This window comes from Rhinolophus hipposideros (genome assembly GCF_964194185.1).
Source record: "Rhinolophus hipposideros genome assembly, chromosome: 4".
Lineage (NCBI taxonomy): Eukaryota > Metazoa > Chordata > Mammalia > Chiroptera > Rhinolophidae > Rhinolophus > Rhinolophus hipposideros.
Genome location: NC_138050.1, coordinates 29,790,030 through 29,817,399, shown reverse-complemented (window position 1 = coordinate 29,817,399; position 27,370 = coordinate 29,790,030). Strand labels below are relative to the sequence as shown.

At 41.9% G+C, this 27,370-nt stretch overlaps 1 protein-coding gene across 16 annotated transcripts in view; it reads left to right on the top strand.

Annotated features, from left to right (window-relative positions):
• The window catches only part of IRF2 (interferon regulatory factor 2), a 75,279-nt gene that overhangs the window by 12,962 nt on the left and 34,947 nt on the right, over positions 1-27,370 (top strand). For 14 of the 16 annotated variants that reach the window (XM_081046229.1, XM_081046222.1, XM_081046227.1 and 11 more), the window contains one exon: positions 22,229-22,324. In XM_081046229.1, the coding sequence (XP_080902355.1) occupies positions 22,238-22,324 (87 nt within the window). In that variant the 5' untranslated portion in view covers positions 22,229-22,237. Of the gene's footprint in view, positions 1-20,555; positions 21,229-21,505; positions 21,574-22,228; positions 22,325-27,370 lie in introns of those variants that run through there. The other 2 variants (XM_081046221.1, XM_081046225.1) reach the window with 2 other exon arrangements.

Below are 27,370 nucleotides of genomic sequence, written 5' to 3'. Positions count from 1 at the left end.
TTGAACTCTGTAGTAAAGAATTAAATTTCTTCTGTTGCATTTTGAATCCTAAAATTTCTAGCAGTGCTTAAATATGATAATGAATTAATTACAGCAGTTGCTCATATGGTACCTTCAATACTTGGGGCTCATGAAAAAGAAACTAGGGTTCATCACTTTTGTGGTATTAGCATAAAAGTGAGTAAAAACAGCTTTGGAATAACATTTGGGGGCAAGAGAATTTAAACATAATACATTCAATAATAGTTCAGTACTACTGCTTGAGTGAATGAAGAATTGATTGCTGTAATAACAGATCTGTTAAGTAAAATGATAAAAGCATTTCAGTATTTATTGTAAATTATCGACAGAATGAGAAGCCATTTACACATATTTGTTCTTATAACAGTTATAGTAGATGAAGAAATTCATCCACCACTTTACATTAATGTATTTATTGTTGGTTTACTTTCATGATCTACTCAACTTTTTCATTTCATGCAATCCTTTTGAAAAGTTGGTCTTTATTGAATAATATAGTCTGGTAAGAAAACATATGGACTATAACTAAGAGTAAGTTATAAATAATTGGGAAGAAGATACATAATGTTTTTGTTTGACATAAGGCAGTATGGTAAGAGGAATTCCAAAAATTTGTGTTCCCTTCAAGCTTGGGGCCAAGGCTCTTCAAAAAAGTCCTTAAAATTAACCTCAAGTACTATGAAAACAAATATGATAATGATGAAATTAAGACGGAAGACTTCTTTCTGCAAACAAATGTTTAAATAAAGCTCTCAGGAGAATTAATTCCGTCAGCAGACATTTTTGAACTGCTGTGTGTTGTGGAGATGGAAAGTTGAAAATTTCATGTTCTCAGAGAATTTACTATTTAGATAGAGAGACAGGCAGGTAAATAATCATCTGTAGTAAGAGAGAGAATGAAATAGGCGCTTAATAGAAGCCCAGAAAGCGAAAGGCTAGGGGAGGGAAGTGGAAGGAGCTATGTCTTTGACGAGAGACATCCTACAGGGATGTGTCAGTTGGTGGCAAATGGGCAAGCGAAACATCTTTGGTTGAAAGAACAGCAAGAGCGAAACATGAAGGGTTGCAAATTCCTTGCACCCTTGGTGCATGGAGAGTTCTCTGGTGTGGCCGGAGCAGATGGATCAAGGCGGGGAGTGTTAGAGTAAGGTCCTGGTGGCCATAGATACTTTCTTCATGGCATGTGTTCCTGTATTTACTAGGAAGGAAGGACTTCCTTCTGAGGTTAGTGGGGGTGGGGGGGAAGATTACCGAGGATTTGGAACATTTTCCCCCATACATTTTAGAAAACGATGATGACTGTTCGCAGTTGCGTGTAAGGGGGTATGCATTCGTCATTCACAGACCGATGGGCACTGCAGAAAGGACAGGACTGTGCTTTTGATAATACCCAAGCCTGGTGTTCAGGTGCTTTCATACATTTCTAAAAGGAAGTGATGGCACAGGTACAATTTTTTTTTTTTGTACTCTCTTTGGTTTGTTTGGATTTGGCTTATAAAGAGAGTGAAGTGAATAGGTTTGCAATATTCAAGTGAGGCAGAGATAGAGACAGTTATCTTTAATATGGAGGAGAAACCCGAAGTGGAGAACCAAGAAAAAGGCAAGGTGCTCTGAAACCAGGCAGAAAATTTTAGGACAGTGCATGCTCGTGACCCAAAGGATGCTTGGATCTTGCTGGCATCTCAACAGTGAGACTGGCCCTTGGGCTAGGGGGCTCCTCCCTGCCTCCGCATGAGGTGCACTTGGCAAGGTTCTCCGAGGGACACCGTGTAAGACCATGGAAGGGCCGGTTCATGGAACCTTAGTGTCAAGCCTAAACTACTGGACACTGGAAGCCCAGAGGGGGCCGGTGGTATTCACTGCACCACATTGAGGCTTCTCCCAACCGCGTTGCTCAGTCATGCTGCATTCCATCATGACTGAGGGGAGAATGGTGCCAACATCAGGTGTGGAGGCCAGTAACAGCTTGGTCCTCTGGCTGCACAGATAGGGATCAGGTTTAGAGGTCTTATTCAAAGGCCTTAGATATTTCTTTGCTATATTTTAATATGTCACGTTGTACTTCTGTTATCAATGATTGCCTTTTTGTATCAAATGCCCGTATTCACTTTTCATGGGGTGCTTTATGTCATGAAGCATATCATCACAAGTTTTATCCTCAGTTTGTTTCTCTAGTATCACCTTCCAGACACGGTGCCTTGTTTTAAGAGTGGTTTTTTATGTGCCTGCTTCCATCACTGCAGTGTAAACCCTTTGAGGACAGTGACCTCATCCTCATCTTTGTGTCCACCCCTTCCATCCCCACCCCTGAGTTTTTCCTAGTGCTTGGCACATAGTGCTTTTCGGAGTATTTGGCTCAATAAGATTTTTTGAATGAAATGTTGAGTAAGTATAAGTCAAAAGTGCGTTAGCATACTTAGCTCGATTCACCTGGAAAAGGTCTTGAAAATAATAAAATTAATTTTTTTAGGTTGCATGCTTTTTGCAATCATTTTCCCAGCTTGTATATCACTTGTTTATAATGAGTTTTAGCCATCACAACCCATAGTTCATATCCTTTGCCTTTTCCTCCACAACATCCCCACCCCCCAGTGGGTTCTTTAGGAGGCGTTCATCCACTTTCTTATCAATAAATAATTACTACATATTATTATGGGCAAGGTACTGTGCTTGATATTTTGGGAGGTTCAAAGATGAATAATAAGATGGGATTCCTGCTCACAAAGATTTTGTATGGAGATATGCCTGTTTGCATGTACATGAAGATGTGAGCTTTGGTTGCATTAGAGGCGGAAAGAATCAGTTGGGTAAGAAGTCAGAAAGTTGGGGTGGGACTGAATTATGGTGGGAGCCCAGATTTTATTCAGTGGGCATTGTGGAGGCACTGAAGGATTTTGAACAAGGTGATAAGATGTCTGGGAAGATTAATCTGGCCAGCACTGTGCACTGTGGAGACTACGCTACTACTCAGAAGATGGACCCTGGGGAATCTCCTGCTCCTTATGACAGAATCTGCTTTGTCCACTTTGCTGTTAGATGGAGTACTGGCTCTACTATTATACTGTACTAAATAGTATGATATTTATACTACTACTATTTAGTAGAGTACTGGCTCTACTAAATTTCTCTGTGGAAGTCTTAGCGGAGACCAAAACAATTATCTCCTACTTTTCCTCTATAAAGTGTCTTTTGCTGTGTCTGTCTCACAGTAACTCTGCCAAGTTGCTGTTACCATGTCTGTTTATAGATAAGGAAACTAAAATTTGGAGAAGATACAGGTTGAGTGGAGAGGTTCGAATCCATGTGTTCTTGATACCAAACCTGAGCTCTCTCCAGCACATTCTGCTTCAACAAGGAGAGGGAAGGTAACCAGTGTGGTCCCGGAAAGGATTGGTGGGGGAGTAAGAGGGTGGGGCATAGTGAAAATACAGCGGACGTCAAATCCAATTTCCAGGTACTATTTGGAGCTTGGGTAGCAGCAGTAAGTATCTTCTAAAAATATTTGACGACAGTTCTGCAGTGTGCGGAGGAGAGAGGGGTTTTTGCTTCAGAGGTATTCCTATATTTAAGAGTAGGTAGCAATTTTGGCTCTCTTTTTTAGTTGGAATTTATGGGTAATCAGGATAGCTTATCGCAGGGATAGACTCAAACTCATGAAAACTATAGTGCATAAGTTTACAGTTTGTGTGTTGGATTTCAGCCGGCTTTGAACATAAAAAGTTGCCTTGGATTGCTTAGTAATAGTAATAATAATAATAGCAATATTAATAGGTAAACTTTATTGAGAGGTTCTTGGCAGATAAGGAAACTCAAAGGAAATCGCCAAAGGATATGTGGCAGCAGGAAAGTGGCTATGATGTGAGGGAGAGAATGATTTATTCTCATCCAGGAAAATCCTTTGCCGGTCAGCCTTTTCTCAGAGCAAATAATTTTCAGGCAACTTTCTTTTGGGAAGGCATTGGTTTTCAACATAGTCTTCCAGTAATGGATTGGAAATCAGATGGCAGCAAACAATTTAGTAATTTTATGCAAATAGATTTTCTTAGGAGTTTCAGTATGCTTGCCTTTCTAAAACTTCCTTGTCATTTGACTTTTCAAATTTAAGCACTGAAAACATTGCCATCTCCTCTTTCCCCATGTCCCCTTGTTTTTCCTGTGTTCCTAATGGGACCAAGCACAGCCACTGTGGGTCTGTGGAGTGTGGAAAGGAAGTGGAAGGGATGCAGTGACTTAGGTGATACAAACGACTCAGATAATTCAGGTCCTGCCCATTTCCTGCTACACTCCCCTCCCCGAGCTAGTATCTGTGTGTCTTTCGTCCACTATTGTCCACACTTTTCTCACAGGCACCATTGTATTTAACGTTTTCTGTACTTTCCCAGTGTACTTGAGAACTAAGATGTCTTTTCTGGGCTTTCAAACTGCTGATTTGGATGGCTCCAGGGATACCAACCTATTCTTGGAAAGAGGGACAGTCTTAAATGAACTCTCCACTTAACTCGCAAAAGGAGAAGCTCTGCCTTTCAGAGTTTGCGTTACTCCTGTACTGCAAAGGCAGTGCTCAGAGGACATGCTGATTAAGGGAAATGTAGGGCTGCGTCTTTTCCCATTTTCCATATGGAAAGAAGGTTTGAACATGCAGTATGAGCCTGACTCCAGATGCTTGGAAATCTGCCCATGATTCTTGCTTTGCTGAATTGCAGAATCTGATGCCATCTAGGTACCGGGCAGGGTCTGGGTCCAACCAAACACCCAATGGTCCCAGCATGATTTCAACTTTATGAAATATGTTTGAAAGTCAGTCTAACCTTTTAGGTCCTTGTTACCTTCTATGAATTCTTCTAGAAAATGCTCTTTAAAAAAGGTGACGGATTACAGAAAAATGCTCTGGGGTTTTCGTAATTTCGATGTATCTGGGGAGTAGTTTATCTGTGCAATTTTACAGAGCTTTCTCATAGTTAGTTTTTTTTTTTTTTACAAGGCAGAATATTACATTTGCATCTGCAGCAGATTTAATTATCATTGTGGATTTTTTTTTTTTAAAAAAAAAACATGTATCACACGTGGTTAAATTACTTGGGAAACATTTCCTAGAAGTGATATGGCTGGGTCATAAGATGTCATTTAAATTTTTTGATACTGTCATCAGGCTGCTGTCTGGAAATTTGTACCAATTTATAATCCAACCCAAAGTACCTGTGAGATGTAAAGCACGATTCTAGATGTTTTACATGTTTCCTCATCCAATCCTTGCAAAGTCCTATGGGAACAGATAGGGTCAGTAACCTGCCCAAAGTCATACTGCTTATAAATGATGGATCTGGGATTTGGACCCAGGCGTCTCAGCCAGGCTCAACAGCCCACACTGCTGCCTTTTCTGCTCTGTTACTTCCATGACAGTGGGTCTGAGAAAAGTACCACAAGATGCTGTGATGAGACTCTTCCTTTTGTGAGTCCTTGGGCGTGGATATGATCGCTTTTTATCGATGCATCAGATAAGATAGGTGCAGAATGATTTTCCTGAGTCAAAACCATTCGTCTCCATGTTCTTTCGGAAGCTGTATAATTCAGAAAGTGTTCTTTAAGAAAGAAGCAGCAGTCACTTTGGAGATCCAGCTCCTCTTCTCAGTTCTCCCCTGCCCTGTCCTGTTCTGCTGGCCGCAGGCTAAGAAAGGCAGGAGACAGTGTTATATCTTTTATCTTTATGACCCCTCTTCCTGCCTCCTGCGGGACCCACGTCAAAAATGCTTGTTGGGGGCCTCATGTGGTCACCCACATCACCCCAGGGTGGACCACAAATAGAGGTGTGAAGGTTGTATAAAGTTCTGCTTAGGGGCTTCAGGTTTTAAACCCACACTTATCTTGCTGCTGGATCTGGTGAGATAGATCACTGGAAAAAAAAAAGTGTTATTAGTGCAGCCCTGGGGTCATACAGGGTCAAAAGACTTCCTCTTTTAGGAAAAGCCCCGGACAGCTCACTTACCTCCGAGTATCATCTTTGTGTGTGGGGGATTTGTTGTCTTAACTGCCCCTCCCCTAGAACAAAGACCCACATGAACAGTAAATGTTGGGAAATGCCACAACATTTCCCATCTGTAGGCCTGGCAGACTTTGACTGGACTTTGACTTGACCCTCGTGTTCCTGAAATGTTCTCGCCATGAGGAAGCAACTGTCAGAATTAGTGTGATGTCCAAGTAAAGCTTGGGAAACACCAGTTTTCTAGTGTTCATGTGTGACTATCCAAAGGCACATGTAGGTGAGTACTGTCCACTCAGGGGGAAAGCCTGTTTTGGGGCACTTGTTCTCATGATAGTGGAGCTCCAGGACAAAGAACCAGGTCTGGCACAGGCTAAGCCAGAGCTTCCCTCTTCTTAAAACAAGAAAAATAATAGTACCTACCTCATAGGTTTGTTGTTAGGGTTAAACGAGATAATGTACAAGGTCAGACAATTATGTTCACAAACTCATCCTAGAAAAAGTGCTGCATACCTCATTGCTGAATATCACTATGCTCACCTTCGAAGTGCTCTCCTTGGGAAGCTACGCTCCGACGCCAGCGCCTAGTCCACCCTTCAGAGCAATTTTGGAACTCTTTTTCTGGAATGGCCATCAGAACTGTCATCGTTATTACCCTTGATGCCCTGAATGTCATCAAAATGTCTTCCTTTCAACATTTCCTTTATCTTCGGGTAAAGAAAGAAGTCATTGGGGGCCAGATCAGGTGAGTAGGGAGGGTGTTCCAATACAGTTATGTGTTTACTGGCTAAAAACTCCCTCACTGACAGTGCTGTGCGAGCTGGTGCATTGTCGTGATGCAAGAGCCATGAATTGTGGGTGAAAAGTTCAGGTTTTCTTTTCCACGCACCCATTTTCAGCACTTCCAAATAGTAAACTTGTTTAATTGTTTGTCCAGTTGGTACAAATGGGTAAGAATAATCCCTCTGATATCAAACAAAGTTAGTAATATCGTTGCAACAAGTTGGCAAACTTAGTTGTCCGACCTCATATATAAAGCGTAAAACTAAATACCATGTATATCGTAGGTGCTTCCTGCCATCGTCGTCCCCACCACCATCATTAATTATCTCTCAGGAGAGCATTTTTTTAGAGGCAAGTTTTGACCTTTTTATGTATATACTTCTAAACAATTCAGTTCACTGCACGTGTAAACGCCCGTATAAGTGCCTTGGCCCTTATGGTAGGAGGGTCTTTGGGGGCTCCTTCACCTTGGCCATCTTTAACCTTAGCGTGTTTCCTTTCTTTACACTGCCAGGTATGTAGCCAAGGATCTCTGAACTGAAATTCTACCCAAGTCCACAGAACCTAATCAGTTCAATGTATGTTATACTTCTCATGTTTCAATGACACATGTGCCCTTTCATTCAAAAGTATTTTAAATGATTTTTTTTAAATGGGGGAGGTAAATATTCCAGAAAATTCCTTGAGTACATTTGCATTTGTGCCACTACAAGTAGTCTTTTTGTTTCATGTCAGGTTTCCACACAGCAGTAGGGCTTAGATTAAATAGGAGAATGGCTTATATACCCATCTCAATGGATGACATAGCTCTCACTGCATAAACAATAACAAAGAAACTCAGTTTAACTTGATACTCATAAAAGTATTCCTTGCAACAAACTTAATTTTTGAAATAAAATTTGAAATGTCATAGGAAAAGGAACAATGCCATTATAATTATCATTGTAAAGGAACCTTAGGGAGGATATTTAAAAGAAATTTTGAATCTTATTTAAAACTTTTCTTATTTCATAAGTAAACATTTTATGTATTAGTGTGGTAAAGTGAAACGTGTACATATTGCTAGGCAGACCTAATTTAAAGTCAATAATAATTTTTAAACAGCTACTTAGAATTTCAAATTTTATAAAAATACTCAGCAAAAGTATTTCCCTACTTTCTAATATGCAAAACTTCATGTTTGCATTAAACTTTTCCATTTCAAGACTAAAAATGCGCTGTTATTCACTAATTTAAGCATAGTGCGTGCCAGATTAATTTATAATGTAAGTACAACTTAAGGAAGAAGATACTGATTTTCTTGTCTAACATGGGAACAATAGTATTTTCCAAGGACAGAAATAACTTGAAATCAATTACAGATCCAAAATCCTCATTTGCAATCCAAATAGCTCTGAAAACTGAAAGTTTTTATCATGACTCATTTGGCAGTATAGTCTGCCCTGAATTGGCATAAAGCTATTCATAGATGTTACTAATTCCACTCAGTGTGGATGTTCATGTTTTACTGCAGAAATATTACCGTGTTGGATTAAGGGGTTCTGCTCTAGATCTTGCTGGGGGTGTTTTGCTCTGTAGGATATATGCACCATATTAACTCTCCAAAATCCAAAAACTCCTGAATTCTGAAACACATCTGGTTCAAGGATTTTCAGTAAAAGATGTCCAACCTGTTCCCAGAGCAGCTATCTCCTGTTATCAGAGGACCCTCACATTGTGGTTTTTCCAGGTACAGTCCCTCTTTACATTCACTTAGAGGCAAGCTTTAATTATTAATAAGGCTCACTCACACTCGAAAGTGGTCCATTTTGATATGGTTCCCACAATGAGCACCTATGAATTCTGGGTAATGTGCAACACTGTACGGACAACACTGTACTGGTAAACATGAGAATTTCTAGTGAATTCTCATATATATATAGTTTTGAAATAAACAAGATCCAGAGTATATCTTGAAAACCTAAAATACAAAGCATTGTTTCTGAGCAATAATTTTAAAAATGTATACACCACTCCTTTTATAGATGGAATTCCCCATGGCATTTATCTATACCTTTTCTTTTTTAATGGCCAATCATCATTTTCCTCATTGTAATTGCTTGTGTACCAGCTTTCTTTTACCAGGTGCAAGTCCCCTGTCTGTTCCCTCTTTGACTGTCATATGTGCCCGGCACACATAGTAATTTCTTAGTTTATTTATTAAGCATAGGCCTTTGCCATACTCTAGGCCCTGGGAACAGTGGTGAACGGACAAAATTGGTTTTAGGCCTCCTGGAGATTAGCGTCCAGTGAGGCAGACAGATTTGGGGGCCTGGCCTGGCCTGGGGAGATTCAGGAGGCTTGCTGAGGAAGTGATTTTGAAGCTAAGACTTGAAGAATGTAAGGGTTAGCCAGTGAAAGGGGACTTTCTTGAGGCTAGGTGATAAATGGATGCCAAGGCCTTAGAGCAGACCACTGGCTGCAGGTTCTGGGAATAAGAACAAGGAAGGGAGATGAAGCTGGAGCCAGTGCATGTGACAACAGTGGGCTCTGAGCAGGTCCTGTCTGTGCCTTACAAGGGTCCTTTGGCTGTAGGGAAGATGACAGATTGGGGTTGGGAGGGGGAGAGCAGTCAGAGTGGCTGTTTGGTACCACTTGAACAAGGAATTGTTCCTGATCCACTGGTTTCACTTTCTATTCTTGCAGGGTTATAGTTACTCTCTGGGAGAATAGTAAGTATGTGTTTTGCGTGTTACTCTGAGGCCAAAGTAGTTACTGAAATCTTCAGCCAAGTTAGAGCAAGTAGAGCTGGAGGTTATTCAGTCTCGGAATTCTACCAGTTGAGGAGAAGTTGTAAATGAGAAACAAGAACCAAAACCCTTACTCATGGTGGGCCCTTTTGGAGCCAAGCTCTTGAAAGGCTGTGGGAGTGGGAATATTGTCATGAAAGAAAATGAAACTACGCTGGGAATGCCAGCTTTAGGAGCTCTGGTGACAACTGGGAGCTGGCCTAAAATACTCTGCAGAGAATACAGTGGTATGGGGCCTCTGAATGCTGAATATCTGAAAAATACAATCAGTGGCAGCCGAGGAATGGTGCTTCTGACCTGCGTCCTTTGCTGCTAACTTAACCTGTGGGGTGGAGACAATTCACTTGGGAAACAACATTGTGTTTTAAAATTTAAATAGCTTCAATTAAATATTCGTACAGAGGTTTGACAGAAGGTGGTAATCTTTGATGTTTAAATCTGAGAGCCTTCTCTAAAACATCCAAGCAAGCATTTCGGTCGGTAGTCTCACTTTTAGTTTTCTACACAAGCAGCAATTTAAATGAATTATGCACGGTCGCTCCTCATCCTCCCCAGGAAACGAAGCTTCGAGACTCCTTGTTCAGATAATTGTTGCTTGATTGCGCTGCCCCTTATGGATGGAGGGATAAAATGATTGATGCCTGTGCTTAATAGAGTCGCGATGTCTGGATAAAGAAAAAACTGCCAGCAGTTTCAGTACCACAACAGAGAATTTCCTAGAGTTTGTTGTATTTGCAGAAATACTGTCATTTCCCTTTCTAGACTGTAAATTACTTGTAATTTGCTATTGTCTTTCTTGCCTAGTCTTTTTCTGTGCAACTAATTTCAGACTTACACTAAGTTGCAAAAATATTACAAAGAATTTTTTTTCTGAACCTTTGGAAAGTAACTTGCGGAAATGACTTCCCATCACTCCTGAATATTTGAGTGTGTCTTTCCTGCAAACAAGGACACTCTCCAACATGACCACAATGCAACTGTTAGAATTAGGCAATTAACATGAATACCATCTCATCCACAGGCCCCATTCAGGTATGCCAGTTGTCCCAACAATGTCCCTTGTAGCAAAAGGATCCGATCCAGGCTCAGGCGTCATTCCTCTTTACTTCTTCCTTTACTTCCATGAACTTGACATTTTTGGCAATTACAAGCCGGTTTCTGTAATTATAGAGTGTCCATTCACTCGGGTTTATGGGTAGTTTCCTCGGGATTGGATTCAGGTTGTTTATTTTCTGCAAGAATATCACAGATGGGATGTGATATTGCATCTTCTCAGGGGGTGTTTGACTTTGACTTGTTCCTTTATTGGTGATATTCTTTTGATCATTTGATTAAGGAGGTGTCTGTCAGTCTTCTCCATTGTCAAGTTACTCTTTTTCCTTGGTAATAAGACTATTTTGTCACAGAAATATTTTGTCACAAGAAATAATAGTCACAATATTCCATTACTTGAATCTACTGCATTTTTTACTTCTTACTATCTAGTATTTGGATCAATTTAAATTTTTTGCTGTTATAAGTAACGGTCCATCGGTCCAACGGTCCGATAAACGGACCAACGGTCACCATAAACTGTGTCTGTGGAAACTCTCTTGGCCCTGGCTGGGCTCTCCTTTAGCACAGGTTCCCAGTGCAGATGCTGTGTCAGAGTGGAAGGCATGGGGCCCTCGATGCTTCTTTATGTGGACCCCCAGTTTGGCCTCAAGGTCCAAAAGCTAAGTAAGGACCTAAGACTCCTGTTTAAATCTGAACTCTACCCGTCAGTAGCTCTGTAACCTTGGGCCAGTTACTTAACCTTATGTGCCTCAGTTTCTTCATCTATAAAATGGGAATTTTAGTTATCGTGAATCAAGTGAACTAATGGTCATAATGAGATTGCCTAACCCTGTTAAGCACTTAATACTTGTTTGCTGTCTTTGCTAATATCATTATGGTGTAACATGGGATACCGTGTGCTCTGTACCTGCCAGCTGGTGATGTTTTCAAGGGCTTGCATATCTAGACCAGGATAAGGATTCGTTCCATGGAAGCTCCCCACTTACCAACAGGTTGCTTTCCAAAAGGAGATTAAGCTTTCAGAGTGTGAGTCAGGCTTGTAAACACCAGGCTTTTCTCAAAGTGGAACAGTTTCAGTGTCAGATGGGTAACCTGCTTCTTCAGGAACCCCACAGGGGTGTCCTATGCAGATAGTTTGTTTTTACCGGACACCTGACCCCTCACTGATTTGAAAGACTAGAACCAGCCTCGAAACTCCGTGTGCATCTTTGGGCACAAGTGGTTCCTCATTCACACTAGCCACAATCAGGTGTTTAGCAGCCACATGTGGTTAGTAGCTACCTAGTTGGACTGGGAAGGGGGGATATGTTAATAGAACATGTCCAGTGTTGCTGGAGAGAGCTGGTCTGCATTTATTGGGAGCTTGCTGGGTGCAAAGTACAAGACTACATAGTTAACATGTGTAGCAGTGTTATCCTGTTTACAGCTGAAAAGGAGCTTTTGTCTCAGTGGAGTACAGGACATAAAAATGAAAGGAAGGCATCATAAGATACATGTTAGAGATAGTGTGTTTTATGAATTCAAGGGGAGTTTCGCTTGGCCAGGATAGGCTTTGTGGAAGAGATGGCATTTGAATAATATGTAAAGGGGTGCTTGGCTATTTCTAGGCTAACCCTTTTTCCTGAGCCTTACATATCGAATTGCCCACCCAACACCTTTTTTGGCTATCCCACAGATACCTCAAATTTAGTAAACCTGAAACCAATCTCAGGATTTCTTCTCATAAACCTTCCACATGCCCTGCTGCTGAGAGTGGCATTACCACCCACCTGGTCTGAAGAAGGAAAAAAGGAGATCACAGAAGTCCAGAAAAGTTTGAAGCGGGAAGGGAGTTAAGGAATTCAGAAAGAGGAGCCCGGTGGCCTCTAGTTTTCTCTCTGAAGTTGGAGGCAAGCGCATTTGCAGGGACTGACAGGTGTGGAAGTGAAGCAGGGAGTGTGAGGATGGAAACGTCTGAATGTGTGCCTGTGGGGACCAGGAACGGGAACTGATGAGGGAGAAGCAGAAAAGGTCTGCAGAGACCAAAAGCTCAGATGAGGTGATAACCATAAATCTCTCACCCAGTATTATGACTGGGTGTTATTCAGCTCAGTCATAAATTGTTGCACATGAGCAAACAAGAAGAGGGAGGCAGTGGTGGGGAAGTGGTGGGACAGCTGTTGGGAAAGAGAATGGGTCCAGAGAGGGGACATTCCAGGGAGAGGGAGCAGGGAAATGAAGCTCGCTGGGCAGGATGCACTATAGGGTTCATACCGTCTCTCGGAAAAGCGCACATCTGCATGGATGTCGCATGTTCCCTGTAGTTTCCAGGCTTATGTTCGGGATGCAGAATTCCTGTTCTCTGTAGGCTACACTGAGACCTGTTTCCTAGAATGCCCGTGAGGTGACCCGCAGGACTGAAAGCCAGTGATACTTTGGTGTCTTTCGAGCACACATCTGGAGGCCATATGTGACGAGTGTCTTTGTCGGCTGAGGGTTGTGATACAGCACAAGTTACTATCGGAGGCTAAATCACGCTGTTTCAGGTACCAGAGTAGTCTGTGGTCAGAGACAGGGTAATTTTGGTAAAGTAGCTATGGTAATATCTTCTAAAAGAATGCAGAAAACATGCCTAACAAGAAACTTGTGGGTAGAATGGAGAATATGCAAAACTATCATTTGGATGATTCTCAGTATGGGAGTCTATGGTATTTAAAGCGTTTTCGAATTTTAACTTCTTTCACATTCATATCCATTCACGATGAAATGTATTCATCACTGGCCTCCCCGTTTTTTCCATGATTCCATAGGAGATGTTCGTTAAACATGTGGGATCTGGAAAAGGCCATTGGGCTAATGGGCACTAAATGACAGCGATGCCCATATTTAGCCGCTTCTCAGAATTACCCTGGGACAATAACTTCCTGGTGCTTAAGCCCTGAACAGTCTTAGTCCCTAGGTCTAGGAGGGGGCCAGGAATCTTTTTCTCCTTCTTCTTTTTAAACTCCCCAGGTACTAACATTGCGTAGGCAGTTTTGGGATGCTGATACAGGTGAATTGAGAAGTGTAACTACAGGTCGTGATGTGTTCGGGGCAGCCGTTCACAGCAATCCTGCCACATCCTTCAAGGGCGGGTTCCTGAAAAATCCACACAGTAGGAGAATTCATGGTTGAATTGCTTAAAACCTTGAGAAAAACTGGGCTAGAGACTACAGTTCTGGTATGAATCTATGACATGCATCTTTTTAAAATTCAGTAAAATAAAACAATCAATGCATGAAATAAAGATCACATCAGTGATACAATTTGATATTGTACCGTTGATTTCCACTGCTTACTAACTACCCTGAAATTCAATAAAACTTTTTAAAATTGGTTTTACATTGGTGCAGATAATACTTACACTGAGAAACATGCTTTATTCTGTGTCTGGTGCTCCATCCCAATGTTAAATATCTTTCTGGTTTCATGACTGGTAAGTACTGACTTCATCCTCCAGGGTCCCACCAGAGTATGGAGAGTGATCTGAATACCGTAGGCAGAGGAGTATTAAGTAGAGCCAAATGAGTACGTCTCAAAGCGCTGCCCTAATATACAGAGTCATGTAATCTTACTTAGCTCTGAACATGCTATTAAACTTCTCTCATACATTTCACTTCTGTCTTCAGGACAGTTCTACGGGTTTGCTGCTGCTTGTCTTCCTACACCTTTCTCTTCTGCTTTTTGCTTTTCCACCATTCCTTCTCCCTCCACCTGCCACCCACGTGCTCCCACACATCTGTTCACACACCTGGGAAGCAGTTCAGCCTAGTGCAGTGTTTTTTCGTACTCGACTACAGTGCCAGTATAATATAATATAAAATCAAAACAAAAGTTTAATAAAACAGTGCTTACCCTCATTTGGGGAACTGTCATAATTTCTCTTCTGTATTCTCATACATTAAAATTAAAGTGCTGGTGTTAACCTCAGTAATGCTGATCCTAATTCAGTAAATTGATTCTACGACCGTTGGATGGGTTGCAACCTGAGGTTTGAGAAACACTGGTCTGGAGCTTTTGGCAGATCTGGATTTGAATCCTGGCCTTGCTACTTAATAGCTCTGCAGCTTGGTAAGCAGCATAATTTCCTCTTCTGTAAGATGGAGATAAGATACTTAACCTCATGCAGCTGGTTTGAAGATTACGTGAAATAATGCATCCAAAGCCCTGGGCCTAACGTCTGAAGCACTTGAACAAATATAATGGGGATAATGATGATGAGGGTGACTTTCAATTTTCAATTCTATATTCCTCTCAGCTCACATAATATTGAGCTGAAATTCTTACTTTTGCTAAAAGGGTACACAAGGGTCAGTGTGAGGAATGTAGAAAGTCATGTACGAGGAACTTGCATGTTTGGAAGGACTACTGTATGTCCCAGAAAAATTACTATAAAAATTGCAATTATATTCCTGCAAAGTGTATTACCACTGTTTTTGTTTTTTTGTTTTTTTCTTTCTGTGCATTTCCATAGCCACCATCCGGGACCAGAGCAGTAGCTTCTAGCTTATCTCCTTGCCTCCATTTGCCCCAGTATACAGTGCTGCTTGGTCCATGGTAGTGAACAATGGCTATTCAGAAGTTTTTAGTAACCTCTGTCAGCAAGCTCAGTCTCTAGCTAGACATTTGAGACCTTTCAGAAAGACCTGGGTTCAAATCTCGGTTCCTCATCTGGGGGCCTGGACACTTTTTCTTTTTTCTACTTTTTAATTACCGATTCAAGCTATGCTTTTCCTCATTTCTGGAATGGGGATGATACTATTTAACTGATCAGGGCTGTTATGAGGGTTTGAGATGACTTATGTGAAATATCCAGTGCGTGCCTCTCACATGCTAAGTGACTCTGAGGAAGCCCCACTCACGTTGGTGTGCTTTGCCCACATCAGCAAGCACCTTCCTTGGTCCTGCTTTGGCCATCGATACCAACTTTCATCTTCCCTGGCTTGCTTGCTACCTTCTGTCTGCCTAAGCAATTCCCCCCCTTCCTATATGCTCTTCCTTTATCATAGAGCTTTCCCTTAGAAACCCACCTAATAATGATTTATGTATTCTTTAGTTCACCTAGTGGGCAATTAATCATATACTGCCTGCTGATCTCTATTAGTCTTTTATTATAGTAGTAGTAGTTAGCTTTACATGATTTGTGTGATATTCCCAGTTAATTTATTAATTCCTTGACGATCGTGAGCGTGCACACGTCTCCATTTCCTCCATAGCACAGCTTTTTCTAATAATATGTGTTTAATAACTGGATACTTCAGACAATGCATACCGTAGAAGAGGATCCAGTGGTTTAGAATTGTGAGAGAAGTTTTAATGGATGAAAATGGGCTTGAGATAGCTTTTGCTGGGAGGGTAACATTTCTGTAGGTTGGTAAGGGGCTGGGTACATGGCTACGTAGGGAGAGCTATTAGATGACAAGGACCTTCACAAGCATATTGAAAACAAATGGCACAATTGCAGAGGAGATGGGACCAAGCACGGCTGTGGTCAGATCTGTGACGCAAACTCCAGCTTTAGCCCTGTCCTTAGCATCCTGGTTCCATACGTTTGCCTTTGCTCTTGCCCAGTTTCGGCTTATCTTCTATTAATATAACCCTGTAACCGGGAGCTGATGAGCTATGGGGCTCCTCATGGAAAGTTCTCTTAAGTTTTTCTCTGATGCCTGTATTTCCTCCTCATTTGCTGTATATAACCTTTTAAAATAGCAGTAGTTTTCTTTCAGTAGCTTAAAGACATCTTTCCATTGTCTTCTGTCTTCCGTTGTTTCTATAGAATAGTCACTGTAAGGCTCCTGGGTTTTACCAGAAGCACCCCCCCAGGCAAGGATTTTATTATCTTAAGTCCAGCAGGGACATTTAGAAGTCTCTAGAACAGAACATTAACGCGATTTAAATGGTATTTTAGGAAGATTAATATGTCAGTGGTATGCAGAACAGAGAGGAGTTGGGAAAGGCCCCGGTAATTAGAACAGTTAAAAGGCCATCAGAACTGAGTGCTTTCTTAAGTAAGATGAAAGCACAGGTTGGGTTTCCGAGCCTGGGCATTTCAGACAGGCCTGACTGAGAGTCTGGGCTCCCTGCTGACTAGCAGGTTGTCTTGGAGCCCTTCCCCAACTATCCCCTCATCTGTAGTATGGGGTAATAAAGTTCCAGGGTTGTCAGAGTTAAATGGGAAAACTCATCGAAAACTCTGGTTTGAATGCCTGACATATAGCAAGTGCCCAGGAAATCGTAGCCATTGCTGTTACTATTCTGAGATCCATGCCTTAGTTATTTAGGTTAAAACTCAAGGTCACGGTTAATGGCACTGCTCAGGACCATAGCCTTGTCACTTCACGAGGGACGTGATTCACGTCCTGTGAATCACAGAGAACAACGTGTGTGCCTTCACGCAGAAGCACTGGCGCCAGTAATATTCTAAATACCTGTCATGTCCTGAATTGATTTGTAGCCCGATGCCGTGGTTTTGAAGATGATCCCAACCCCACATCTCAAAGGCGTGATGGTACCTGAGTTTAGAATCTGCCTTTTGTCGGGCTCGAGGGTAGCTGCTTCATATGTTAGGTTTATCGAACCATAACATTTTAGCATTTCACTTTTCAAAACGACACAGTGTACAGGATTAGAAGCATACCAAAAAGATTAATCGGATTCTGAGCCTTCATGTTACAAAAGGATTCCTAGATGACCTCAGCAAGTATCTTTTTGGAAGCTCTCATTTTTCTAGATGATTGAAGCGTGGACTAGAAAGATTGGGTAACTAGCCCAAGGACCACTGGTGACAATGGCAAAGTCAGGCCTGGACCACACGTGTCCTCATTTCTGGTGGATTTTGGTTCTCCAGGCAAAAATAGCACCTCTGTGTTTCTTCTGCCTAGTGCCATGCCTTCTTCAAGTTTCATGTGGGCGGGGGTGTTGGTGCCTGTGGGAAATTGCCTTAGAGAAAGAAGACCATCTGTCACTTTGATTTTCATTGATGGAAGCTAGAAAACACATGTCGAGTTAAGTGCCTTTTTTCAGTACTCTCAGTCCTCAGGCCTCTGACCCTCTGTGACCATCATCCCAGCTTTTTAATCTCTGGAAATAGAATTTCTTTTTAGTGCCAAACCAAATGATGAGTTTCTGCTGCTATTCTCAACGGAGAGTTCCACGTTTGCTTTCTTTCACAGAAGAAGGAATGCATACCCGACTTCTGATAGTCATGAGAAATCTAAGCCAAACTGCACCCTTTCTCTTCTGTGTCATGTGGCAAGGCCCCTGGTAATTCATTACCTGTTCAGTGTGGGAGGGAGAGACCAGGCTATAAAATCAAGTAAAAAAGAGGAAGTGCCTTCATGTAAAAAGGTTAGCTTTTCATTATGTATCAGCAGGGATGTCCTAGCTATTTTAAAAAAAAGAACCTGAAATAAGTGAAGCCCCTTATATCAGAGCTTCCCTTCTCTGATACTTGATATATTTGATTTTCCTGAAAATCTGCTTATAATTAAATAACAGTCCTGATTAAAGATCTAGGGGGAAAAAAAACTACTTGTGTGATTTCCATAGTGTCTTGACTAGGTAAGTGATAAACGTTGAGATTTGGCTGAGCTGCATCTTTGTTAGAAAGGCATGGTATGTAAAATAAGGGTTGGGCCGACAGATAATGCAGCCGAATCTGACACGCTAAGACTAATGAGGTCTGTCTGCCAGAATGACCAGAATTGGAAGTCACAGAGCCAGGTGACTTGTGAACCTAAAAGTCAATCTACAGCCTTGCTCTCCTCAGTGTCGTCCAAGGACCCAGGAGCTTGTTAATCACAGGGCTTACGTAGACTTACTGAATTGAGATGAGTCTGCATATTAAAGTTGAGGAAACACTGGTCTAGATTTTGTAATCAGCTCTTACCTTTACTATTAATAAACCTGATCCAATCTTTCATTCACGAAAGTCTCCAGTTTTCTCTTCAGTCTTAGATGATGAGCAACATCCTCTGTGTGGTTCTCGACACAGACATTCTCTGTGTGGCCCCTGACAGGCAGGGTCAGCCTGTCCCTGGCTTCCTCCCTGTTCCTGCTTGTCTTCTGGCAGTTGGTCCTCCTGCCCTAGGGCCTCTGCAGCATTTCTTCTTCCTTCTCGCTACTTTGGGATGCTTTCCTTTACCTGTAGACTAGGTTGGGGCTCTGTTACCTGACGTCAGAGTACCTTCTACATTAGTTTCCTGGAGCTGCCATAATAAAGTACCACAAACTGGCTTAAAACAACAGAAATTTATTCTCTCACGGTTTTGGAGGCTAGAAGTCCAAAAATCAAAGTGTTTGCAGGGCAATTTCTCTCCCTGAAGCCCTGGGGGGGAGGATCTTTCCCGGCCTCATCAGCATCATCCTAGGCTCTGATTCTGTCTTCATATGGCCGTCTTCCCTCCATGTATGTCTTCACATGATGTTCTCTCAGTGTGTCTCTGTGTCCAAATTTCCCTCTTCTTATAAGGACATTAGGTACCTCTGAGCCTCTGATTACAGCGTTTTCATTCACCAATCAATAATCTTGTTTTATGTGTGTTTCTGTTTAAAGACTCCTTATTTAATTATGGTTGATTTATTAATTGGACTCAAAGCCAACAGCACTGTAACTCATGCCTAAAGGAAGTTTGTCTAACAGATGTATTTTCTCCATAAGCTACATCACTGCCGTCTTACATTTATGAACCGTAGACCACACTTCAGACAAACCGTTCTTGGGGGCCATCTTAAACAGTAAAATCTCCAACAAAAAGCAGAAAAATGTTGCCTGAAATAGACAGTGAGAAGGACATTTGTTTACAGTGTGAGCTGAAATAAGAAGGCAGAATGTCTTGTCGGGCCTCGGAAACATGTACATTGGATAACTTGAATTTTTCACCTCTTCGTGCATGTCTGCTAATGATTATGAAAGCAGCATGAGAATTGATTTGGGCATTATTAATAAATTTTCGTGAGTAGGGAATTTGCAAATATGGAATCTGCAAATAATGAGGGTTGACTGTATCTCCCCACATAACCTTTAGTTTTAAAGATAGATAGCTTTTTGAAATATTTCAGGTGACCATTTTTTCCTAATAGGTTGTTTGTGAAAAAAATATGCGAGGATTGTTATGTTATTATAAGGACAGGTTGGAAGAAGGGCCATTTACACACCCCTGTCATTTCCCCACATTGCTGAGTTTAGATAGAGCAGCGATTTGTAGCAGTTCTGTTTGCCATGTTGTCCCCTCAGAAGAACTCGTGACTACTACAGCTACTTCTACTTCTGCTCCTCCCTCTACTTTCTGTACCGCTCTGGACTTAGCTGCCTTCCTCTCTGTGTCCTGGGATCTTCTTAAGAGAGAGGATCTAACCGGGTTGGTGGTCATCACTCTGTTGGGCAGAGCCCTCCCCGTGGTCAGTCATCTAGTGAGATCTTCTGTGGATAGTTTTCCCCAACGCACCCAGAATGCTCCGGTAACTCCGTATTGTTCTGTACACAGGGCTCTTTGTGTGGTCTGGTAATTCTCTTCTTTGCTGTCGCCTATTAGCGCGAGGAGTCCTAGATGGTGGGGAATGGCTTACCTTTTCCTGTTCTTGGAATATCATTCTCCATACGTGATCTTTGAATGGGTGGATGAATGAATGAGTGGAATGATTTGAGAACCACAAAGAGCAATTTAACTTGAGGCTCCTCGTGACCATTCCATGTCCTTTTGGACTGTCCTTGAGGTTCCGTTCATTTGTCTCAAAGAATGGTGGCCTAAAGCTACCAGATGAGCAGGTGGAATTGCAGCCCACCTTGGCCGATATTTAGAATGGCCTGGCTCTTGCACTGAATGTCTCCTGGATAGAAGGCCACATTTGGGCTTTGTAGGATTATAAACGGACCTATAAGAGGTGGAGTTCCTAGTCACAGAGAGCTTACTGTTTGGTAAGGAAGGGAGCTTACCATTTGGTTAGGAAGGCGGGTTGTACCAGCCCCAAAATTTATAGTTAAGGTAAGAGTTAGATAAGAATAAAGACAACTTCCAATAGCTGCCCTAAAGCCATGTTTGATTTTCAAATGAGCAGTGTAAGATCAGTGAGTATTGTGGGTGCTGGAGGAGGAGTGATCTGGGAAGGTTGGTGGAGAAGCAGGGTAGACGCTGGGTCTTGGAGGATGGGTAACTATTGGCAAGGCCCGGGAAAGAAGAGCAGAGGGCAGGGTGTGAGCAAGGAGCAGGAGGCATCTGTAACAATGAGTGGAGCAGAACTGGGGGAGACGTACAAGGGAAAGGCAGGTTCTAGAATTTAGTTCTAGAATTACGTTGGCTCTACAGGCAAAAGATGCAGCCCCACATGGGTCATGTAGTGGTGTTTGCATGAGCTCTGGCATGAGGTGGGGGCAGGATAGAGGAAAGAGGAAGTTCTTTGTGAACTGGAAGAGAGAGTTATTAAGACTTGCATCATTTCAGCCCAAATTCATCAGAACAGAATCTTCAGAGCTCATTTTTTGGGGGAAGGAAATGAGTAAAAAAGAAGCGACAGCAAAGGTTTGAAAGAGGATTACGTCACACTGTCTATTAAGTCCCGAAGAATGGAAGCTTGAATCAGCATCATGTTGAGTTTTTAAATCTGCATTAAATTTAAATGTACTTGTAAGTAGGGTGAAGATGAGTGGTAGATCGTCCTTAGTTAGTGATTCTACTCTAGATATGTTTTGGTGGACAAGGGAAAGACTTTCTAGAAATGTTATCTGGAAGGAGGGAAGAGAGGTATAGTGTGGGCTGGTAGAGAAAAAGTGATTAGCCCGTGGAACGATTTTTAGAGGGAAAGTAAGTTGAAGGAAAAGGGAGGATGGTATCAGGTTGGAGAGAGAGGGTGGCAGTGAAGAAGGATCCCTGAGGGACTGCATAAGAGCATGCATTAACGTGAAAGCCAAGCTGAAGCCAGAGCAAGATGCTGGTGAGCTCTGAGAGTAGATGGGATATATCAGGAGGGAATGGCTATTTGGTGAAAGACTTTGGAACCAAGTGAATTGGTTCCTTTAGAGCTTTGAAGTGCCAATAGCAGGTTCAAAGCATTTCTATAACCCAGATACCCCAAAGGAATGAATTAGTTATAATAACTCTTTACTACAATTGTTTTGCTCTGTCCATCCTTGGTCCTTGGGAGGATAATACTCACAGGTATTGTACAATAGTGGTGCTCTGAATGCCTAAAGGTATCTGCTGTAAACACAGCTTGTTTGGGAGAGGGTAAAACCTAGCTTTAGGCAAGGTCACGCAGAGGTGGCTGGTCCCTCTGGCTAGCTGAGTTTCTGCCAGTCCAGGTCTTCTGTGTCTGTGGGACCCTGTCGGCTAAGAGCACACTTGGCCCATAGCACCGCCCACTGAGATATCTCCTCTAGAATGAGTGGGCTGCTCAAGCCCAGGGGCTGGTAGCTCTCAGGCAAAGCCCCTCAGTGTACTCCCTCTGCCCCAATCCCCACGTGCACAGAGGCTGTGTGGGTATGAGGAAGGGGACAATAGAAGAGCGTCAGGCAGGGGTAGAGAGCTTTATAGTGCGGACAAGACAGTCAGTGGCACAAATGCCTAACGTTGTGTGTTTCTCTCTGCAGAGGGGCACCATGCCGGTGGAAAGGATGCGCATGCGCCCGTGGCTGGAGGAACAGATAAACTCAAATACGATACCAGGGCTAAAGTGGCTGAACAAGGTAAGTGGGGTGTGTGTGTGTGTGTGAGAGAGAGAGACAGAGAGACAGAGAGACAGAGAGACAGAGAGAGAGATCCTTACTAAAAGTTGTGCATATAGACCTTTGAAAGTAAAATTGTTCTTTGTGTTCAAAATCTTATGCTAATTAATTACAAAAACCAACCAAGCAAAAATGATCATAAAAACATCAAGTTATTGTAGAAAGATTTTTTTTAATTAAAATGTATTGGGGTGACAATGGTTAGTAAAGTTACATAGGTTTCAGGTGTACAATTCTGTAATACATCATCTATATATCACATTGTGTGTTCACCACCCAGAGTCAGTTCTCTTTCCGTCATCATATATTTGACCCCTTTTACCCTCGTCTACCACCCACCTCCCCTCTCATCCTCTGGTAACCACTCAACTATTTTCTGGGTTTATGAATTTTTGTATCTTTGTTTGTCTTGTTCCCTTGTTGCTTTCAGTTTTATATCCCACATATCAGTGAAATCATATGGGTCTCGACTTTCTCTGTGTGATTTATTTCCCTTAGCATAATAATAATTATTATGCTAAGAGAAAGATTTTTTGTCATTATCTCAGACTGTAGTCACTAACTTGACTGACAGTTCCAGCTCACCATTGGTATTTTGGATGACTGTTTATATATGGAAAGCTTCTTGCTGTATTTTTCTTTATGATCCGTACCCTCTTCCTTCTTTAAATTCCTTGCTTGCTTCTCCTGGCTTTCTAAAATTAGAGGACATGGAAACTGTATGGTTTTATATTGGGAATGGGTTTTTCTCCGCCAGTGTTCACTATGTAGAGAAAACTTTTGTTTTTGTCTTTTAAAAATGTGTTCTCTTTATCTTTGTCATGAAACCCTGTTTGGGTACCTACCTGTCCTAGGGAAAGAAGCAGTCTTATCATTTTCATCCATTTCCATATTTACATAAACACTCTTTATGAACCTCAAATTATCAATTTAATTGATCCTACCTCTTAGGGGTGAATCAGGAAGAGAGTGTCTGTAAAAATAAAGAACACCTGAAATTGTATAGTTATAATGTAGAAAAGCAACTAAAGAGAGCGTATCATGCCTTCTTCAAGAAGGCCCAAGAGAGCTTTCTCTCCCACTATCGGGAATACTGCAGTTCTTCTGAGCAAATTTCTTTTTCCTGGTCTCCCTCCCCCCTCATTTTTCATCTGAAGGACATGATGAATAATTTAGCTGGTCAGGCTTTATCTTTGTATCATGTGCCAAGAGCACAGGGCCGGATTGTGGCCTGCTTCGAGCAAGTACACAGGATACTGCAGCATAATTGTTTCTTAAACTAATATTACTCCTAGCCTCATTTGATCGTTTTAGATATCTCTCAAATCCTATTTCTTGTTGTTCGTTTTCCCTCATCCACTTACTTTTTTTCATTTATTATTAATTTAATGGTATTGTATTTGAATGTATCCGTTTGAGTCCTTTCTAAAACAAGGCGAGGTATGAAGTAAATAAAAGTCACTTAAGAAAATCATATGCTCATTTCACGTGATCTGTCATATATCTTAAGGTCTTATGTCAAGCAATGTATTTTTCTAGTCTGGCTCTATCTATAGTGTTTTGGATTTGTATCCTAGATGGGCTTTGTAATTAGCCGCTTCCAAAGAAACAAACAAGAAATCAGGTTGTGCCTTGGTTACAGGGCACACGTGGAGGTACAAGGACAAGGGAGATGGTAGTCAAGGATAGTTGAAGAGACATAGGGTACTCACTAATGATAATGATAACACTGACAGTAAAAACTAACATTTATTAAGTGCCAGGCACTCTCCTAAGCAAGGGACATGCCTTCATTCACATAATTCCTACTATGTGAATTATGTTTTTCTATTTTTTCTATTTTACAGAAAAGGAAATCAAAGCACAGAGAGGTTAAGTGGGACTATATTTTGGAGAACAAGATAACGTTGCCTATATTGATTTACAGTGTGAAATGAAAACAGATATTCCTGATTTCTGAAGAGCATAAATGTGTTTTTGCTTTTTCTTTTTTTAAAACATATCCATCAGTTTTGGATGGCTTGATGCAGTGGTGAACTTACCATGTCTTCATGTCTCCTGTACCAAGTAGGCACTTGGTACCTGCAGTTAGTTGTCCTCCGTAGTAGGTTGAATTGTGCTCCCCCTGCCCTCCGCCAAAGATATGTCCACCTCCTAACCTATGGAACTTGTGGGTGTGACCTTATTTGGGAAAAAGGTCTTGGCAGATGTATTTAAGTTAAACATCTCCATATGAGATCATCCTGGGTTATCCAGTTGGGTCAATCCAATGACACATGTCCTTATAAGAGAAAGAAGAGAAGACACACACAGAGGAGGAAGCCATGTGAAGAAGGAGGCAGAGATTGGAGTGGTACAGCCACAAGCCAGGAAGTGCCTGGAACCAGCAGAAGCTGGAAGAGGCAAGGAAAGATTCTCCTTGGAGCCTGTGAAGGGAATGTGGTTCTGCTGACATCCTGACTTTGGATTTCTGGCCTCCAGAACTGTGATAGAATTGATTTCTGTGGTTGTAAGCCACCCAGTTTGTAGCCACCATGTTTCCCCGAAAATCAGACCTAGCCGGACCATCAGCTCTAATGCATCTTTTGCAGCAAACATTAACATAAGATGGGTCTTATATTATAGTAAAATAAGACTGGGTCTTATGTTAATGTTTGCCCCAAAAGACGCATTAGAGCTGATGGTCCGGCTAGGTCTGATTTTCGGGGAAACACGGCATTTGTTATTACAGCTCCTGGAAATTAGTGCACCCTCTTAGGGTTTGTTTCCTGACTGGGACTCTCCACTGAGACATCTTTTCTTCCATCCACTTTGTCCATGTCTTCTGGGTAGAGGACCAGAAAGTAAATGGGTTTCTCCTTGTGCAGCTGAACACTTAGCTCTTCTCAGGTGGCCCTTACTACTGAGCTTTACTCATCTGGTTCGTGGCTCGTGAGTTTTCTTCCCTAGCAGAGAGGGAAAGGCGAGTCCTCTGCTATCACATCCGGCTCCCCTGCTGGAGCTGGACGTGAGCCAGGCCGAAGGAAGAGGAGCATCCCCCTGGCTGCAGCAGATGGCGCCTCTTAGGACTTGGCCGGCCCAGGAGTCCATGGGCTGCCTGAGGGGCCTGTGGCAGTCTCTCGACTGGGTCTGGCCAGAGTGGGCATGTGTGTGTTTGTGTACATGGACAGAGCAGCCACAGTCACTGTAGACCTTGGATGGAGTTAGGACATTTTCTTTCCATCTCGGTACCGTCCCCCAACCCCCACCCCCCACCCCAGGGCATCTTTTTATAGGTTTCTGCGATCTTGTTGGCATTTGTCTGTCCACATAAATATTTAACTAAGACCCTAATATTATTTTCTTCCCATTCATAAACATTCTGCCTAAGAATCCCTCTTTGTGTTTTGAGTGGCTTGAGGTGATTTCCAAAATCTCTTCTCCCACTGAAGACTGTTGTCAGTCTTAGGAATGGCACTGTCTGTGGGGCTTTGTCATTCTCTTATTTATGTGTTGGTGTTTGTGGTGAAGTACTCCAGGCTGGAAGCCCCCTGAGAGCAGGGGTCTTAATTGTTACTGCATACTGGTTGCCAGGCCCAGTGCCTCACATGTAAGTGGCACTTGGTAAATATTGGTCTGTGAGTAAACGGATGAATGATATGTGCTTGAAGAGGAGCAAAATTGGTGGCTGTGTTTTTGTTCTGTTAAGGTAATGACTTAAGAATACTGGATTTTCAGTTGTCTCATCTCTCTTAAATGGATAGTCCATCAAATCCGTTATATTCTTAGTAAGAGACAAATAAGTGGTTCATGCCTTAAATTTGTTTCCATCATTTATTTTCAATAAATTTGGAGGAGGGTGGTAATGAAATGGATCTTTTGGATTCTTCTAAAGGAGCAGTGAAGAAGTTTGGTAAAGCAGCATTGTAAGTAACTCATGAATGGGGCCTTGACTTGAGCCAGTTACTTTTTATTATGAGTATTTGCAAATGCACATAGTATGTTTGAATAGCCTAATGACTAGAAATAATAACATAAAAAATTCCCATCTAGATTTAATAATGTACTTCTGGATTTAACAACAATCAACATTTTGTTTTATCTTCGTATGTGTATATATGTGTGTGTATGTATATATGTATGCGTGTGGTATTTTAAAGCAACTCCCTGACAGTCGACATCTATGAGACTTAAGAACATTTTTTCATATATTCACAATGCTGTTATTAATTGGTAAAATTAATCATAAGTTTTTGACATCATCACTGCCTCATTCATATTCAAAATGTCTTGAGTATTCCCAAAATATTTTTTTACAGTTGATTTGTTCAGTGAGAATCCAGAGAAGGTCCATATGTTATGGTTGGTTGTTTGACTTGAAGTCTCTCCTGATTGTGAATTGTTCCCCTCCTTTTGTTCCTTCTTGCCGTTGACTTGTTGAAGGGACCAGGTCAGTTCTAGATTTGTTCAGATGCTTGCTTGTGGTTTCCCTGGGCCAATTCTGGAGGAAGGAAGGAAGCAATCACATCTAGATTGATTGTTTCTCTCTTAGCTCCGACTGATTCCCCCTCTGGTTATCGATGTTCTTATTTCATATTGGAGATCTTCATGGACCCAGGTGCCCAGGCCACTCCCCAAGCATAGGTCAGCAGGTAGTCCCAGACCTTTCCTTTCTATTCACTTCGCAAGCAGGCTTGTGCTTGTGTAAATATCAGGCCCTCTCGGAACAAGGTAAGGAGTCCAAATGAAAATAGCAAATGAAATTGGAACATCTTATAAATATTGGGGGAGAGAAGAGGCAGAGGGAGATAAGAGAACTGGTTTCCACTTGGGACCAAGGTATGTTTGTTCTGCATTGCTCAAGATAATCTTAAATGTTCTTCTCAACTCAAGCAGCACTTATCTCTCTTGCCTTTAAATGCGTAGAGTTCTCTGTATATGTAAACATGAGTGGCCTCTGGTACACTCAGTCCTTCCATACACAGTGTGTACAACCACTGCGTGTGCAGAGTGGGCACTCAGGGCTTC